This window comes from Hypanus sabinus, chromosome 25 (genome assembly GCF_030144855.1).
Source record: "Hypanus sabinus isolate sHypSab1 chromosome 25, sHypSab1.hap1, whole genome shotgun sequence".
NCBI lineage: Eukaryota > Metazoa > Chordata > Chondrichthyes > Myliobatiformes > Dasyatidae > Hypanus > Hypanus sabinus.
The window spans coordinates 13,123,999-13,142,818 of NC_082730.1; the positions used below are offsets into that span (position 1 = coordinate 13,123,999).

An 18,820-nucleotide genomic window follows, 5' to 3' on the forward strand; every position below is an offset into this window, starting at 1 on the left:
GGATCAATAAATTATGTCTGTCTGTCTTGTGCTCTGGTACTGCCAGTAGGATCGACTTAAGATGCTTTATGTTCTGTATAAAATAACACCACACAAGTTTGAACTCTTTTAAAGTTCAAAGTAAGTTTATTATCAAAGTACATGTATTTCACCATATACAACCCTGAGATACAATTTCTTGTGGGCATGCTCAATGTCTGTAGAACAACAACCATAACTATTAATGAAAGACTGTCTAACTTGGCCATTGAACCAGAGTGTGGAAGGCAACAAACTGTACAAATGCAATAAGAAAGAAGTAATAATAATAAATGAACAATAAATATTGAGAACATGAGATGGATTTTTGAAAGCGAGTCCGTTGGTTGTAGGAACATTTCAATGATTGGGCAAGTGAAGTTATTCTCTCTGGTTCAACAGCATGATGGTTGAAATATAACAACTGTTCCTGAACCTAGTGGTGAGAATCCTGAGGCTCCTGTCCCTTCTTCCTGATGGCAGCAACTTGTGTACTAAGTTATCTACTTAGATGCTAAGTAGAACATATGAATTGCAAGACCCACTAATTTAACACAGAGGATCTTGTGTCTGCTCTCAGAAATGAAAGCAACTCCAAGACAACTTCCATCTCTGAGACAATACTTGTATTTGCACTGCAGCTGAGAAGGTTGAGCATTGATGGTCATTATTTTGAGCTTTTGGATATAGTGTGAGGATGAAAAAATGGGGCTGAAGGTGTATGTCTAGGGCAGAAGTAAACTAGACCACACTTTCTTTCCCACTGAGAGAAGAAATGCACAGAACTCAAGTTCCCTTGTAGCCAATCAAGTACTTGTGTAAGCACCGCAGTGTAACCTGGGTTTCCTTTTGGATTATTTACCCATGTTACAATTCCTTGTCTCTGTCTTTAGCCTTTGGTCTTCATCTGCAGCTCCCCTGGGTGGGGAGGGAGGTGTGAGGAATTTCCCCATTGACTTTTCCTGTTTATGATTCTCCATCACTATTTTTGAGGAGAGGGTTATGGTGAGAAGTGACTGACCTTATAGGCCATGTTGTCCTATAATCACTTGACCTGTGTGCTGGAGGCATTTGTGATTGGTCGAATTGCACCCCATTAAGAACTGGTGACTGTGGGAGGAAAGGAGGGAAGTGCCTCCCATCAAGAGGAAAGTAAATATAAAGATTAGCTTTATTTATCACGTGTACATTGAAACGTACAGAAAGTGTGTTGTTTGCGCCAGTGACCAACACAGTCTGAGGATTGTGCTGGGAGCAGCCCATAAGTGGTGCCATGCTTCCAGTGTCAACATAGAATGCCCACAACTTACTAACCTTAGCCTATCTGTCTTTGGGATATGAGAGGAAGTGAAAGCAGTCAGAGGAAACCCACACAGTCACGGAGAATGTATAAACTCCTTACCAATAGTAGCAGGAATTGAAACCAGATTCATGGTGACTGGCGCTGTACAGTGATTGCACTAACCACTATGTTTGCATACCATCCTAAATCATTGAACAAAACAAGAATGATTATTTGGCAAAGTAATCACTAAAAATAATATACTTTGGCAAAATTACATTGATAATCTCTTGAATTTATATAAAGTAGAATAAATGTAATCTATATAGCTACTCTGGTTTAAGAACGTATAAGCTTGCTCCACAATGATAGAACCATAGAACAGTACAGCACAGAAACAGGCCTTTTGGCCCTTCTTGGCTCTGCCAAACCATTTTTCTGCCTAGTCCCACTGACCTGCACCTGGACCATATCCCTCCATACACCTCTCATCCATGTACCTGTCCAAGTTTTTCTTAAATGCTAAAAGTGAGCCCGTATTTACCACTTCATCTGGCAGCTCATTCCACACTCCCACCACTCTCTGTGTGAGGAAGCTCCCCCCCCCCATGTTCCCTTTAAAGTTTCCCCCCTTCACCCTTAACCCATGCCTGTTTTTTTTTTCTCCCCCACTCTCAGTGGAAAAAGCCTGCTTGCATTCACTCTATCTGTACCCATCATAATTTTATATTCCTCTACCAAATCTCCCCTCATTCTTCTACATTCCAGGGAATAAAGTCCTATCCTATTCAACCTTTCTCTGTAACTCAGTTTCTCAAGTCCCAGTAACATCCTTGTAAACCTTCTCTGCACTCTTTCAACCTTATTAATATCCTTCCTGTAATTTGGTGACCAAAACTACACACAATACTCCAAATTCGACCTTATACAACCTCACCATAACATTCCAACTCTTATATTCAATACTTTGATTTATAAAGGGCAATGTACCAAAAACTCTCTTTACTACCCTATCTACCTGTGACGCCACTTCTAGGAAATTTTGTATCTGTATTCCCAGATCCCTCTGTTCTACTGCATTCCTCAGTGCCCTCCCATTTACCTTGTATGTTCTACCTTGGTTTTTTTCTTCCAAAGTACAAACCTCGCTCTTGACTGTATTAAACTTCATCTGCCATTTTTCAGCCCATTTTTCCAGCTGGTCCAAATCCCTCTGCAAGCTTTGAAAACCTTCCTTACTGTCCACTACACCTCCGATGTTAAATCATCTGACAGGAGACTGGTAGGATTTTGGAGTCACGGAGAGATGTAGTACAGAAACATGCCTACTGAGTCCATGCTGACCATCAAACATGCACTTACACTAATCCTATATTAAATCCCATATTTTAAATTCTGCCCACATTCCAACATTATCATCAACTTCTTCCAAATCCCTCCACTCCTCTTCAAACTATGGGCAATTTAACCTATCAGTCTATGCATCTTTGGAAGCCAGAACACCAGAGGAATCCACATGATGTCAACGTTTGAAGTCTACATAGACAGCATCCAAGGTCAAAGTTGAAACCAAATATCTGGCTACACTTGCTGCCCTTGTACTCATACTGGGGATAGCTAAGGTTTCTCACTTTGTAGTTAGTATAATGAGTCTTCACAAGGTTTTTTTGGAGCAGATGGGTCCACAAGTATTTATCCTTGTATCAAAAGCAGTCAAACCAAGACACTGAATTCATTTTCATCTTAATAACGTGTTTTCTTGTCTAGTATGGATGGGTTTCGTGTGATGAAACTGACCGAAGTCATACGACAAGGAGATCTGATCATTACTTGCACAGGTACTGGAGGGATACACGTGTCTTTTCAGCATAGATAATAATTAACAGTTTGGGCTATGCACTGTGATTGTCGATATTCCATTCAAATGGGGAAAGGCATACGATAAGGAATGCTAAAAAATCCCAAAGTTCTGATGAAGGGTCTTGGCCTGAAACATCGACTGTTTACCCTTTTCCATCGATGCTGCCTGGCCTGCTGAGTTCCTCCAGCATTTTGTGTGTATTACTACATACGAAGTAAAGTTCGTAATATTTGAAGTTGTGGCAGGATGTGTCTAATATTACTTACATTTACTAAATGCTGAAATTGAGATACTCCTATATTTGATTTTGGGCAAGTTCGAATAAAATTGGGATTTTGGTTCAGGTCCATTGAAACAATTCCAGTGGAGACATCCTTCTGTCAAAAGGCATAAAGATCAAATGAGAAATTTTAAAAAACACAGAATAATGTCATTTTATTTTTTAGTTTTCACTTCTTGCATAAAGTTTTCTGTTATGCTGCTGAAACTGAAACATCTTAGGCACTTTTTGCTCTTGTCATGATGAATGGCACTTGTAGGCAAGCTGACCCATCAACCACTTTTATATCATCACAAACTAATTTGATGTGTTTTCTCTTGTACATCCTGCCTTGATTGGACAAGCTTGTACAAATTGCTCTGTATCTTAAATTTTAGTTTGAAATACAATAGCATTTAAATCTGGAGGTACTCAATGGGTCGAGCAGCATCTGTGGATGGGGTGGCGGGGAGAAAGGGGCAAGGAATTGTTGATGTTTCGGGTCAGAACACTGCAGATGAAATCCTTCCACTAATCCATCAATCACTCTGGACTCCGATACTCAGTCCACCCATTGCCTGTCTCACCATCCCTCCTCCCCTCTGCTGGTCATCTTCCCCCCTTTCTGTTCTGATGCAGGATTTCGACTGAAAACTTCAACATTTCCTTCCCCTCCTCAGATGCTGCTTGATCTGCTTAGTTCTTACAGCAAATTGTTTGCTGCTGCATATTGCAGCATCTGCAATCTCTTGTCTCTGCATTCAGTTGTATAGTATTTTAAAATGAATCTTTTCCCTTTGTAGGTAACAAGAATGTTGTTACTAGAGAGCTACTTGACCGAATGAAAAATGGGTGCATTGTCTGCAATATGGGTCATTCCAACACAGAAATTGATGTGGTAAGGAAATACTTATCACAAAACTAAAAGATGAAGTTGAATGTGCAAAAGAAACCTGAACTTTCAAAGCAAGTGTGCGGTACTTAACTCAACACCCTTATTGGATAATTGGCCACTGGTAGCAAATTGCCAGAGTGCTCTGTCCTGGCCAGTCCTTCAAGCTGTTACTAGGTTTAGCCTATCAAAGATCTCTCCTGTATCACAGATGAAGCCTCCAGAGCATCTGTTGGCATTTCTGTCGCACTATTTTTATGGGATGGGGTTGCTAGCCCCTTCCTCTTGCAGCTTGGCTTTGGATCATCCACGACGGGGTTAAAGTGTGTAGGAAATGGTGAATTAAGTAAATAGTTCCTGTTCAAAAGCAAGGTCCATCTTTTTATTGTTATTCTGTGGCCCCTTCTATGTCGCAGTTCAGTACTTTAATAACTCTTTCAGAAGCCTGAAAACAAGTTGTGAATATTATTCACAATATACTACATTTAAGTTTATGGAGGCTCAAAAGAGTTTACTAAGATGGGAAAATATTGAACAAAATATGAATTAATTTTGTTACTAATTGAACAGCTCCAAATGCAACTCACTAGATTTCCATCACTGCTTGTTTTTGGAGATCTCTTTAAATACTTAACACGTTTCTCTTCATGACTCTCTTGCCACAGGCTAGCCTGCGTACACCTGAACTAACCTGGGAACGTGTGAGGTCTCAAGTTGATCATGTGATCTGGCCGGATGGGAAACGTGTTGTACTTTTAGCTGAGGTTCGTAAGTTTCATTCTGCTTATTGTCTGAGACTCTGAACAAGAGTAACATCTCTGCAACATTAAAAACCTTGTGAAAGTACTCTGTGGAGGAACCAGATGGTATAGTTGTTTACCTTGCTGCCAAGAGTGGTAATTAGTTTTAAGTTGTGTCATTTATGATTTCAGTTCCTTTGATTCAGTTTTCTTTTAGCTTATTGCTCTGTTCATTTTGTAAAACAAAAAAATACAAATACTGCCTGTCCAAAATGATACCAAAGTGAAGCCATGAACACCATAATTTAGATGCCTTTTTAATTACCTCTTTAGACCAGCAGAGTATTCTTGTAGAAGTTAACATTGTGCTGAGCTACAGGGTTCTTGGGCAATCCGGGTCAGAATCACATTTATTATCACCAAATTGTATGTCATGAAATTTGTGTTTTTGCAGCTGCAGTAGAGTGCAAAGATGTAAAACTACTATAAAATACAAAACAGTGCAAGGAAAAGGGATAGTAGGGTAGAGTTTATGGATGGCCTGTTCAGGTGGAGAGGATCAAACTGCCTCTGAGTCACTGAGTATGGATCTTCAGGCTCCTGTGCCACCACACTGATGGTGGCAACAAGACGAGGGCAGGTCCCGGATGTTTGGCGTCCTTGGGGTTGGGGAGCGCTTTCTTGAGGCGCTGTCTCTTGAAGATGTCCTCGTTCATGAGGAGGGTTACGGCTGTGATTGAATTGGCTGAGTCTCCAACCTGCTACAGACTTCTGCGATCCCGTGCACTGCCAGTCAGGGTACTTACCATCAATGGTAGAATGATAAGAATGCGAACTGAAGGAGGAAATTTGATTGTTGTCTCTGAGTTTTATTGAGATAGTTAAGGATGGAATTTGTGCTTTTGGTTCAATATTCTTGGATAATGAGAAACTGCATTTGTTATAAGACATAGGAGCAGAATTAGGTTATTTGGCCCATCGAGACTGCTGCACATTTTGATCAAGACTAATTTATTTTCTCTCTCAACCCCATTCTCCCACTTTCTCCCGAAAACCAGATGGCTTCCTCAGCCATCTGTGGCAATGAATTCCACAGATCCATCACCCTCTAGCTAAAGAAATTCTTCCTCATCTCTGTTCTGAAGGGGCGCCCTTCTGTTCTGAGTCTGTACCCTCTGTTCCTAGACTCATCCACGATAAGAAACATCCTCCCACATCCACTCTATCTAGGCCTTTCAGTATTTGGTAGGTTTCAATGAGATTTTGGTGGTGTAATTTCTGGGCATTAAATTATTGATGAAAGAAACTGACTGGACAGGTTGCACCTCCAGCTGTGCAGAAAAATGAGTAGCTTATGCAGCAGAAGGTATCAGGTAATGGGGAAGTAATGGAGTGGTGTGATTAGCTGTAGATTGCTGTAGCAGTTCAGGAACTTGCTTAAGCCCGTTATCCCTACTGGAACATAGGCCACTGACAGCAGCTGACAGAATCCACTGTTCTGGGCCAGTCTTTCAAGTAGTCTTCTGGGCAGAGATCCTTCCTCTCCCAGGGATGAGTTCTTTGGAGCTTTTCTGGAGCTCTGGGTCTTTATAAGAGATAGGGTGGCTAGCCCGGTGCACAAGCCTCCTCCTTTCTCAGCCAGGCTTGGAACCGCCCATGGTGCAGTTCAGTGCTAAACCCTAATTTCACTCTGCTTTGAGCTCCTGTTTCTATATTGGCCTCTGTGTTACAAGCTTAACCACCTTAACACTAAAAAAAAATAAATTAACCGGCAATGATGAGTGATTCAAAGTGTCAATTTAATAATTTACCGTTATGTTTGGTTCAGGGTCGTCTCCTTAACTTGAGCTGTTCAACTGTGCCTACATTTGTGCTTTCAATCACAGCGACTACTCAGGTAAGGGAATGGATGGGCCAAGCAAGCAATGCAAGTACTTGTAATAAGCACAGTGGATTCTATAGATGCTGGACAACTAAAGCAACACACACATACGATGCTGGGGGCACTCAGCGGTCAGGCAGCATCTATGGAAAAGAGTGAGCAGTTGACGTACTGGGCCAAAACCCTTCATCAGGACTGGAAAGGACGGGGGAAGAAGCTGGAATAAGGCGGCAGTGGGGAGGGAAAGGAGTACAAGCTGACAGATGATGGGTGAGGCCAGGTGAAGAGGAAAGGAAGATGGGTGGGGGAGGGGGAGGGGAAATAAATAAGAAGCTCGGAGGTGATGGGAAGTAAAGGCTGAAGAAGGAGGTACCGGAAAGGAAATGCCAGTGGATCATAGGAGAAAAGGATGGCACCAGAGGGAGGTGATGGGCAGTTGCGGGGAGAGGAGAAGGGAAAAGAAGGTAATCATAATGGGGAATTGAAAAAGAGAAGAGGAAGTTGGAGAAGTGGATGCTCATGCTATCAGTTTAGAGGAAATTCAGATGGAAGATAGACTGTTGCTCCTCCAATCTGAGAGTGACCTCATCGTGGCAGTAGAGGAGCCCATGGACCAATGTGTCAGAATGGGATGCCAACTTGAAATGGGTCATGGTATTTGTAACATTCTGTGTCAGAGTTGACTATAATGAGATATCTCTTTGGTACCTTCTCTCCAGCTTTTTCATTTGTCTTGCTTATGATGTTGTGATGAGCTTTAAGATGAGTCAGATTCATTAAGCTCATGAACAGGATTTCTGGTTAGAGATGATGAGTAAAGATCCCTATTGTATTATGTAGAAAAAGACATATACAGAAACTCATTAAACAGCTGCTGAGATGAGACCATTCAAGTGAACATTAGTTAAACAGGCAGATCTCTGTTCCCTTGACACAAGACCCCCAGTTGCAGCTAGCAAACCAGTGAATTACTTTAAGGGATAAAGCTTACATATGATCAACAAAACTTGTCATATTTAATAAAAAGTGAAATTCCTAGGAAAACAGATGTTTTTATCTAAACCCTACCTACTACATATGTGATTTGAACTGATTTTTGTGTAGGCACTGGCTCTGATCGAGCTCTACAATGCCCCGGAGGGCCGCTACAAGCAAGATGTGTATCTTCTGCCCAAGAAGATGGGTAAGTGGTGATGTCCTTGCCTTTGCATGAAGAGGAGTGAGTCTTGTGGCATAGTGTAGAACTGTGGTGGGACAAAGAGCATGAGGTCTCCGAAGTTGTTCCTTAGTGACTATTTCAGTTAATATCTCAGAAAAGTTTGCATGTGTGTCAAAAAAAGATCAGTTGTCCAATACCCAGCACTTGTGTCTAAATCTTGTGTCTCTACAGATGAGTATGTTGCCAGTTTGCACCTGCCAACTTTTGATGCCCACTTGACAGAATTGACTGATGATCAGGCAAAATATCTTGGCCTGAACAAAAATGGACCTTTCAAACCTAATTATTACAGGTACAGTTTAGTAACCATTATATTAGGTATGTTGCATCTCTGTTAAATTTCTGGTCAAGAATGATGAGAAGTCTTAATTCCAAGATTTCAATTATTTTAAATTGCAAATGAACAATGAAATAATACAAAACTGAAAAACGATGCTAAGAGGGGAATTAATGCTAAAAGGTGTAAGACAAAACAATAACGATAGTGTTTCTGAAAGATCTATCACTCTTATAGATAAGATATTCCTTAGATAGTGATGAATTGATTAATAGGCTACATAATTAAAACAATTACATCACGTGGGTAATACTTTGCCAGTGAAAAATGTGAAAGGTTAGTGTAGCTGCTATACTGCTTTCTGCCAGTGAGTGTGAAAAATACCTGAGTTTGTTATAAAGTACAAACCTTATAAAAAGTATTATTTAAAAAAGATAGTGGTTTCTAACGGGTACACTGGTACGTCTACTTGTTATTGCAAATATTTAATCAGCCAATTATGTGGCAGCAACTCAATGCATAAAAGCATGCAGACGTGGTCAAAAGCTTCCACTGTTGTTCAGCCCAAACATCAGAATGGGAAAGAAATATGATGTAAGGGACTTTGACTGCGGAATGATTGTTGGTGCCAGACTGGGTGGTTTGAGCATCTCAGAAACTACTGATCTCCTGCAATTTTCATGCACAACAGTCTTGAGGGTTCACAGAGAATGGTGGAAGAAACCAAAAAGCATTCTGTGGGTGTAAACGCTTTGTTAATGAGAGCGAGGTCAGAGGAGATTGGCCAGACAGGTTCAAGCTGATATGAAGGTGACCTTAACTCAAAGAACCACATGTTGCAACACTGGTGTGCAGAAGTGCATCTCTGAATGCACAACATATTGAACCTTGAAGTGGATGGGCTACAGCAGCAGAAGACCGTGAATATACACTCTGTAGTCGCTTTATTAGGTACAGGACTGAATAAAATGGCTACTGAGTGTATAATGAACTTTGACGTCAATGCATTAACAGCTTGATGTTTATTAAGTGAAGGTAGAGAAACATTGATTTCCTCTGGGTGCTCCAGTTTCCCCTCTCAAGTCCAGTTTCCTCCCACGTTCCAAAGATGTACAGATGAATGGGTTAATTCACCACATGGGTGTAATTGGGTAGCACAGGCTCATTGGGCCAGAAAGGCCTGTTGTCACTGCGCTGTATCTTGATCAATAAAAATAAAAGTTCTCAGAGTATGATACCATTGAATGTCTGACAGTAATAGCCTTTTATTATTGGCATCATTCAGACATTTCTGTTATGAAATTGGATCATTAAAATGTATCCATTTTATGGCAGTTTAATCACTGCTGTCTAGAAAAATTATGCCATTCTGTCCATAGGAGAAACTCCTGTCTCTGTAGGTAAAGCAGTAATGTCTTATGGATATTTGTTTTATGGATATATGGCTAGCGTATTATGTACAGTAATCAAACTGAGGTCATAGGTTTTTGTGGGCTCATCATCTCATGGAGGATGTGTTTCAGATTTTGAAATTAAAAGTGATACTTTATTAACTTCCTCATCTTCAGCAAGTGTTGCTTTTAATGCACCCTTTCATATGACTAACCCATTTCAGGTTTGCATGTTTTTTTTTAAATAACACATTACCTCACACTCACTAGTTCTGAACTTCATGTACTCTTTCCCCATCTTATGAATGATTCTTTGCAATTTACTTCAGTTTTCTGAAGATTAAATGTCTTTCTTTAACCTGAGTTTGTTCATTCACAGAATGTGGATGATACTAGCAAAGCAGCGTGTTGTAATTCTCCCAGTTAGCCATTTTCTTCTCTCTGCCTACATCAGTTTCTCAAATTTCCCTTTAGCCCAATTAAGCCCCTCTCCAAGTTGCAGTATGGACTTTTAACTGAGTACAGAAGCACCGGACAGTACAGCACATGAACAAGCTCTTTCGCCCCGAATGTCTCTGCTAAACCATAATGCCAAATAAAATGAATCCCAGCTACCTGCACGTTATCCATATTCTTCCAGTATTTCATGCCCTTGTGTCTGTCTTAATGCTTTTAATCTCTGCTTCAATCACCAACCCTGGCAGTGTATTCCAGCACCGGCCACTCTATGTATTTAAAAAAAAAAACAACCCTTAAACTTCCCTGCTCTCTGCTTAAAGCTGGTTGTGCCCTCCAGCATTTGATACTTCTATCTGAGGAAAGACATTCTGGCTCTCTTACCGTATCTACTTCTCATAATTGTATAACTTCTATCTGGTCTGGTCACCCTCAGTCTCAGACATTCTGGAAAAATGGTCCCTATGATGTAAATCTCAAATAGCCTCTGAAAGTGAAGTCAGGCTGCTAGCCTACACATGTGGCTTGGCTATTAAACCCAATGGAACCAATTCTACTTATAGCCAAGTCTAATCCATCAATACTCACAGGTTTCTGCCAATTACTGTGCATGATCCCCTTACAGTTGACCTCACTAAGTGCAGCACCCATTTACCTGGATTAAACTCCACCTGACATTCCTCTTGTAGCAGGTAATATGGTCAAAATTATAAAAATTGAGGTCCTTTATTAATCGAGGTTGACGATGGATGTAGCGTCTTAGCTGTCTACATGATACACAGGCCAGGGCATGACAATATGGGGAGCAAGCTGTTGTCCATGTAACAGACTTCCCCCTCCACACTGCTGATGAATCCGAAGGAACTACAGACACCAATGCAGTTTGGCACCAGCGGTGTTGCACAAGTTGCTGGTTATTGTTGAGCTCAGTGTAAGACTGCCTTAGGGACTACTGCTCTGGATTTTTCCTCGGGGTTTACTCCCAAAGCCTTGGCCACAGGGCAGCTGAGATTTGAGATCACTGTTTTCCTTCTAGATGAGGTGCCATCCACAGGTGACGAGCCCCGTTTGCGCAAAGTGACCTGCCTTTGCCCCTTCTCCTCTCTGTAGAATTGGTTCCGTTGGGCTTAATAGCCAAGCACATGTGTAGGCTAGGAGTTTGACTTGGTTTTCAGAGGCTATCTGAAATGTACATCTGAGGGACCATTTAATAGTTAGTGGGAGCTTATCTCCAAGATCTTCCCTGGCTATGAAAACCTTACGGAGCCAGAAAAAATAATACGGATGTATTAATTGATGAATTTTTAGAAGATGCTAGGGAAATAAATAGCACGTCTTTTCTACATGTAATAAAGCATTTTTTAAAGATTAGCATTATTTGTCACATGTAGATTAAAACATTGTGAAATGTTTCATCTGCGTCAAATCAAGTCAGCGAGGATTGTGCTGGGCAGTCCATAAATGTTGCCATGTCCATGTCACCATAGCATGCCCACAATTCACTGACCCTAAGCGTATGTCTTTGGAACGTGGGGGAAAAGCAGAGCATCAAGAGGAAATGCTGCAGTAGCATTACGCTAAGCACTATGCTACCAAGCCATTAGGTGCATCCTTAGCCCTGATCTGATTTGTCATTGTCCCACCAGATTAGTTGGTTAAGTGTTAGATTAAGTGGTTATGGTCGCGTTGTGGTTGAATTGTTTCTGACATTGGTTCAGTCTTGACCTCAGATATTATCTTTATTATTCTGCATGAGGTAGTCTAACCACATGGCAGGAAATGGGGTTTGTGGGCTCTGTGGTTAGGTTGCACACTGCCTTTACTGACTCAGCCATCAGGGGGAGCTCTTTGCACACATTTAACAAGATGTGTAAACACTAGAGATTCTGCAGTTGCTGGAAATACTGAGCAACACACAAAAATACTGGAGGAATTCAAGTCGGGCAGAATCTATGGATGGAAGTAAGCAGTTTGTTTTGCGCTGAAGTCTCTGCCTCAAGCGTTGACTGTTTATTCCCTTAGATACTACTGGACTTGCTGAATTCCTCCAGCATTTTTTGTGTGTTGCATAACATTATACATACTACACTCCACACAAGGTGTAATTTGCCATTTTGTGGTTTGTGGCTGGTGTAGTCATTCTGAAATCCTAGTAAGAATTTCAATCACTTCATTTATTAACTTGCAGCTTTCTGAGTGCAGCTTCTTCGTCAGGTTTGCATGGACGTTAACATCTATTGCAGATCAGTGTTGAAACTGGTGTCCAGTAATCAACGGATTTATTATCATAGACATATGTCGTAAAATTTGCTTTGCAGCAGCAGTACGGTGCAATACAAAAGACTACAATAAGTTAAAAGAAGAGATATAAAAAAAGTTAGTGCAAACATACTTTTTAACTGAAAAGCTTGAGGATATAGATATTAAGAAAGACGATGTGCTGGAGCTTTTGGAAAGCATCAAGTTGGATAAGTCACTGGGACTGGACAGGATGTACCCCAGGCTACTGTGGGAAGCGAGGGAGGAGATTGCTGAGCCTCTGACAATGATCTTTGCATCATCAATGGGGACGGGAGAGGTTCTGGAGGATTGGAGGGTTGCGGATGTTGTTCCCTTATTCAAGAAAGGGAGTAGAGATATCCCAGGAAATTATAGACCGGTGAGTCTTACTTCAGTGGTTGGTAAGTTGATGGAGAAGATCCTGAGAGGCAGGATTTATGAACATTTGGAGAGGCATAATATGATTAGGAATAGTCAGCATGACTTTGCAAAGGGCAGGTAGTGCCTTATGAGCCTGATTGAATTTCTTGAAGATGTGACTAAGCACATTAATGAAGGTAGAGCTATAGATGCAGTGTATATGAATTTTAGAAAGGCATTTGATAAGGTACCCCATGCAAGGCTTATTGAGAAAGTAAGGAGGCATGGGATCAAAGGGGACCTTGCTTTGTGGATCCAGATCTGACTTTCTCATAGAAGGCAAAGAGTGGTTGTAGACTGGTCATATTCTGCATGGAGGTCGGTGACCAGCGGTGTGCCTCAGGGATCTGTTCTGGGACCCCTACTCTTTGTGATTTTTATAAATGACCTGGATGAAGAAGTGGAGGGATGGGTGAGTAAATTTGCTGATGACACAAAGGTTGGAGGTGTTGTGGATAATGTGGAGGGCTGTCAGAGGTTACAGCGGGACATTGATAGGATGCAAAACTGGCTGAGAAGTGGCAGATTGAGTTCAACCCCGATAAGTGTGAGGTGGTTCATTTTGGTAGGTCAAATATGATGGCAGAATATAGTATTAATGGTAAAACTCTTGGCAGTGTGGAGGATCAGACGGATCTTGGGGTCTGAGTCCACAGGACACTCAAAGTAGCTGCGCAGGTTGACTCTGTGGTTAGGAAGGCATACGTGGGATTGAGTTTAAGAACTGAGAGGTAATGTTGCAGCTATTTAGGACCCTGTTCAGACAGCACTATTAGTACTATGCTCAGTTCTAATCGCCTCACTACAGGAAGGATGTGGAAACCATAGAAAGGGTGCAGAGGAGATTTACAAGGATGTTGCCTGGATTGGGGAGCATGCCTTATGAGAATAGGTTGCGTGAACTCGGCCTTTTCTCCTTCGAGCATTGGAGGATGAGAGGTGACGATAGAGGTGTACAAGATAATGAGAAGCATTGATTGTGTGGATAGTCAGAGGCTTTTCCCCAGGGCTGAATTGGCTAGCACGAGAGGGCATAGTTTTAAGGTGCTTGGAAGTAGGTACAGAGGAGGTGTCAGGAGTAAGTTTTTTTACACAGAGAGTAGTGAGTGCATGGAATGGGCTGCTGGCGGTGATGGTGGAGGCGGAAACGATTGGGTCTTTTAAGAGACTCCTGGATGGCTACATGGAACTTAGAAAAATAGAGGGCTATGGGTAAAGCCTAGGTAGTTCTAAGGTAGGGACATGTTCGGCACAGCTTTGTGGGCTGAAGGGCCTCTATTGTGCTGTATGTTTTCTATGTTTCTGAAAAGAGAGCAGAGAGCAAAATGTCCATGGACTGTTGAGATCTCTGATGGTAGAGGGGAAGAAGCCGTTCCTGAAACATTGAGTGTGTGCCTTTAGAGTCCTGTACTTCCTCCTTGATGTTATTAATGAGAAGAGGGCATGTCCTGGGTGGTGGGGATCCATATTGATGGATGCCACCTTATTGAGTTAAGGAAACCCCCAAGGTGTTGATATTACAAAAATGTGAAGTAACATGTTAGTTGCCCCTTGAGCATTACATCTGTCTATATTTACATTGCCTGCTACAGAACCACGGTTAATGGTTCTTTATGAAATATTGGTAGTGTACAGGTTGGCATATTGGAACACTTACCTGTGAAGGGTGTGAACCATACTCGTCTTGGACTGAAACAATGCAAATCATTGGAACTTAAGAGAATCTTCTAATGCATAACATTTATTTTCTTCTCCCTTCAGGTATTAGATGGACCAGTATTCAAATGATTGAAATCAGGATCAAGTTGTCCGAAGCCTCAGTAGAAGAATGCAGAGTAGGAGCCAGCCCAGATGTTTAAATGCTCCCTAAATGTATTTGAAGAGCATTTCTACACATCTGGGCATCATTTCTTTAACAGCCTGGTCTTTTGCTTGTATTCCCTTTTTATTCTAATTTTAAATGTGTTTTGATTTCTGATTGACTGCCGAGAGATATAACTGTCTTACCACATTGTGACAGACTGTCTCCATGAAATCACTTGAACTTGTATATGATTGTACTGTAATAATTTAAAAAATATCTTTGTTTGCTCTGTATCTTATTCGTTTTAATCCACAACTTGAGCTTAAAGCTCAGTTTGATCTTTTCCAGAGGATGTTCTTGTTTTTACTATGTTTTTAAAAATCTGTTCATGGTGGCCATTGAATCCTATTGATGATTGCCAGCATAGTTGAACCACACTCATGTGTTCTCCAGAACCAGCGCTGACTGTAATAAATGATGAGCATCAAGTTTTAAACCTGATTCAGTCCTAAAGCAGCTGTAAATATCACTGTGTTACCAAAACAAAATGTTTTGTGTGAAAGTTTCAGTTTGCTTCCCTTTCTCTATGTAGTGTTACCCTTGTCTGCTTTACTATATTGGCACCATTAAATACTACACTTCAGATCGTGAATCATTACCAATCAGGTGAGGAAAATTAAAGCTTGCATCTGTTGACTCAATTGGGAAAATAATTTCGAAGCATCACTATTCTAATCCTGGTCAGTTATATTTTGACAAAATCAAACTAGAATAAGATTAGTGCCATATGGAGTTTGTGGCCTCTGGGTGAGTCCTGATGACTTACTGTTCCACAAACACTCACAACATTTCAGTGATTATGTACCGCTTGTGATGGAGTTTATATATATATATAAAAAATCTTGGTGCATTTGCAGGACCATTAGCCAAGCACTAGATTCTTGTGGTAACCTCTTAATACTTTGGGTTTTATGTCTTTGAGCCTGAGGTTGTATATCCAACAGTGGGACCAGAAAGTACTTTCACTTTTCACTCCAGTTACATAAAAATATCTATATTTTAAAAGAATAATGAAGAATTTAAAGATCATTATATAAACATGAAAATGTTTTAAATCAAAAATGCCTCTGTTGTCTTATGTGGCTTTGCCTGGATGAGAGCGGTCATGGTCTATAATGATGCATGAAAAAGAAACCTTCACACCTGTAACTCTTCTTGTTCATTTAGTTAAGTTTAATTATAGAATATGGAGGGAGGATTGTCTCAGAAATCTAAGGATTGTGCCATTAGTTTTGGTACATCACTAAGCATAACATTTATTATAGTGTAAATAACCATATAATAATTATAGCACAGAAACAAGCCATCTCGGCCCTTCTAGTCCGTGCCAAACGCTTACTCTCACCTACTTCCACCAACCTGCACTCAGCCTATAACTCTCCATTCCTTTCCTGTCCATATACTTATCCAATTTTACTTTGTGACAATATCAAACCTGCCTCTACCACTTCTACTGGAAGCTCGTTCCACAGAGCTACCACTCTCTGAGTAAAGAAGTTCCCCCTCATATTACTGCTAAACTTTTGCCCCCTAACTCTTAACTCATGTCCTCTTGTTTGAATCTCCTCTACTCTCAATGGAAAAAGTCTATCCACGTCAACTCTAACTATCTCCCTCGTAATTTTAAATACCTCTATCAAGTCCCTCCTCAACCTTCTATGCTCCAAAGAATAAAGACCTAACTTGTTCAACCTTTCTCTGTAACTTAGGTGCTGAAACACAGGTAACATTCTAGTAAATCTTCTCTGTACTCGCTCTACTTTGTTGACATCATTCCTGTAATTCGGTGACCAGAGCTGTACACAATACTCTAAATTTGGCCTTACCAATGCCTTGTACAATTTTAATGTTACATTCCAACTCCTATACTCAATGCTCTGATTTATAAAGGCCAGCATACCAAAAGCTTTCTTCACCACCCTATCCACATGAGATTCCACCTTCAGGGAACTATACACCATTATTCCTAGATCACTCTGTTCTACTGCATTCTTTACCCTACCATTTACCATGCATGTCCTATTTTGATTGGTCCTACCAAAATGTAGCACCTCACACTTAACAGCATTAAACTCCATCTGCCATTTTTCAGCCCATTCTTCTAACTGGCCTAAATCTCTCTTCAGCCTTTGAAAACCTACTTCATTATACACAACGCCACCTATCTTAGTATCATCTGCATACTTATCCAATTTACCACCCCATCATCCAGATCATTAATGTATATGACAAACAACATTGGACCCAGTACAGATCCCTGAGGCACACCATTAGTCACCGCCCTCCAACCTGACAAACAGTTATCCATCACTACTCTCTGGCATCTCCCATCCAGCCACTGTTGAATCCATTTTACTACTTCAATATTAATACCTAACAATTGAACCTTCCTAACTAACCTTCCGTGTGAAACCTTGTCAAAGGCCTTACTGAAGTCCATTTAGACAACATCCACTACTTTACCTTTGTTAACTTTCCTAGTAACCTCTTCAAAAAATTCATTAAGATTTGTCAAACATGACCTTCCACGCACAAATCCATTTTGACTGTTCCTAATCAGACCCTGTCTATCCAGATAATTATATATGCCATCTTTAAGAATATTTTCTGTTAATTTACCCACCATTGACATCAAACTTACAGGCCTATAATTGCTAAGTTTACTCTTAGAACCCTTTTTAAACAATGGAACAACATGAGCAATATGTCAATTCTCCGGCACCATCCCCGTTTCTAATGACATTTGAAATATTTCTGTCAATGCCCCTACTATTTCTACACTAAATTACCTCAAAGTCCTAGGGAATATCCTGTCAGGACCCAGAGATTTATCCACTTTTATATTTCTTAAAAGCACCAGTACTTCCTCCTCTTTAATCATCATACTTTCCATAACTTCCCTACTTGTTTCCTTTACACAATTCAATAACCTTCTCCTTAGTGAATACTGAAGAAAATAAATTGTTCAAAATCTCATCCATCTCTTTTGGCTCCACACATAGCTGTCCACTTTGATTCTCTAAGGGACCAATTTTATCCCTCACTATCCTTTTGCTATTAATATAACTGTAGAAACCCTTTGGATTTATTTTCACCTTACTTGCCAAAGCAACCTTGTATCTTTTAGCTTTTCTAATTTCTTTCTTAAGATTCTTTTTACATTCTTTATATTCCTTGAGCACCTTATTTACTCCATGCTGCCTATATTTATTGTAGATATTGCTCTTTTTCTGAACCAAGTTTCCAATATCCCTTGAAAACCATGGCTTTCTCAAACTTTTAACCTTTCCTTTCAACTTAACAGGAACATAAACATTCTGTACCCTCAAAATTTCACCTTTAAATGACCTCCATATCTCTATTACATCCTTCCCATAAAACAAATTGTCCCAATACACTCCTCCTAAATCCTTTCGCATCTCAAAGTTAGCCTTTCTCGAATCAAAAATCTCAACCCGGGGTCCAGTCCTACCCTTCTCCATAAATGTCAGAATAATCTATAGGTCAGCTATTTGTGAAGAGAGGAAATGTTAATCTTTAAGTCAGATGTTTCATTACAGCTAGGAAAAGTTGCAGAGAAAGAGGGGAGGACAATATGGAAGGTTTGTGATGAGATGAAGATCAGATTGAATGATGCAATGGTGGTGATGCTCACTGAAAGATGAAGGGAAGGGCTGATGAACAGTAAGTACAGGGCAGGTAGGAATTGTCCGTTTGTTATGTGCTGTGGGCGATCACTGTCTTTCCACCATCGTGATTGTTCTTTGGCAAATGTTTCTACGGAAGTGTTTTGCCATTGCCTTCTGGGCTGTGACTTTACAAGACTGATGACTCCAGCTAATACTAATACTCTTCAGAGATTGTCTGCCTGGCATCAGTGGTTGCATAATCAGGACTTGTGATGTACACCAGCTGTTCTTATGACCATCTGCCACCTGCTCCCATGGCCTCAAGTGACCCTAATCAGGGTGGATGGGGG

General features: G+C 40.6%; 1 protein-coding gene across 1 annotated transcript in view; it reads left to right on the top strand.

Annotated features, from left to right (window-relative positions):
* The window catches only part of LOC132381025 (S-adenosylhomocysteine hydrolase-like protein 1), a 100,158-nt gene extending 84,546 nt beyond the window's left edge, over nucleotides 1-15,612 (top strand). The window contains exons 11-17 of the mRNA XM_059950121.1: nucleotides 3,068-3,138; nucleotides 4,224-4,318; nucleotides 4,978-5,076; nucleotides 6,881-6,949; nucleotides 8,039-8,117; nucleotides 8,325-8,445; nucleotides 14,739-15,612. Coding sequence (XP_059806104.1) covers nucleotides 3,068-3,138; nucleotides 4,224-4,318; nucleotides 4,978-5,076; nucleotides 6,881-6,949; nucleotides 8,039-8,117; nucleotides 8,325-8,445; nucleotides 14,739-14,745 — 541 coding nt within the window. The 3' untranslated portion in view covers nucleotides 14,746-15,612. The remainder of the gene's footprint in view (nucleotides 1-3,067; nucleotides 3,139-4,223; nucleotides 4,319-4,977; nucleotides 5,077-6,880; nucleotides 6,950-8,038; nucleotides 8,118-8,324; nucleotides 8,446-14,738) is intronic.
* Nucleotides 15,613-18,820: the final 3,208 nt, after the last annotated feature.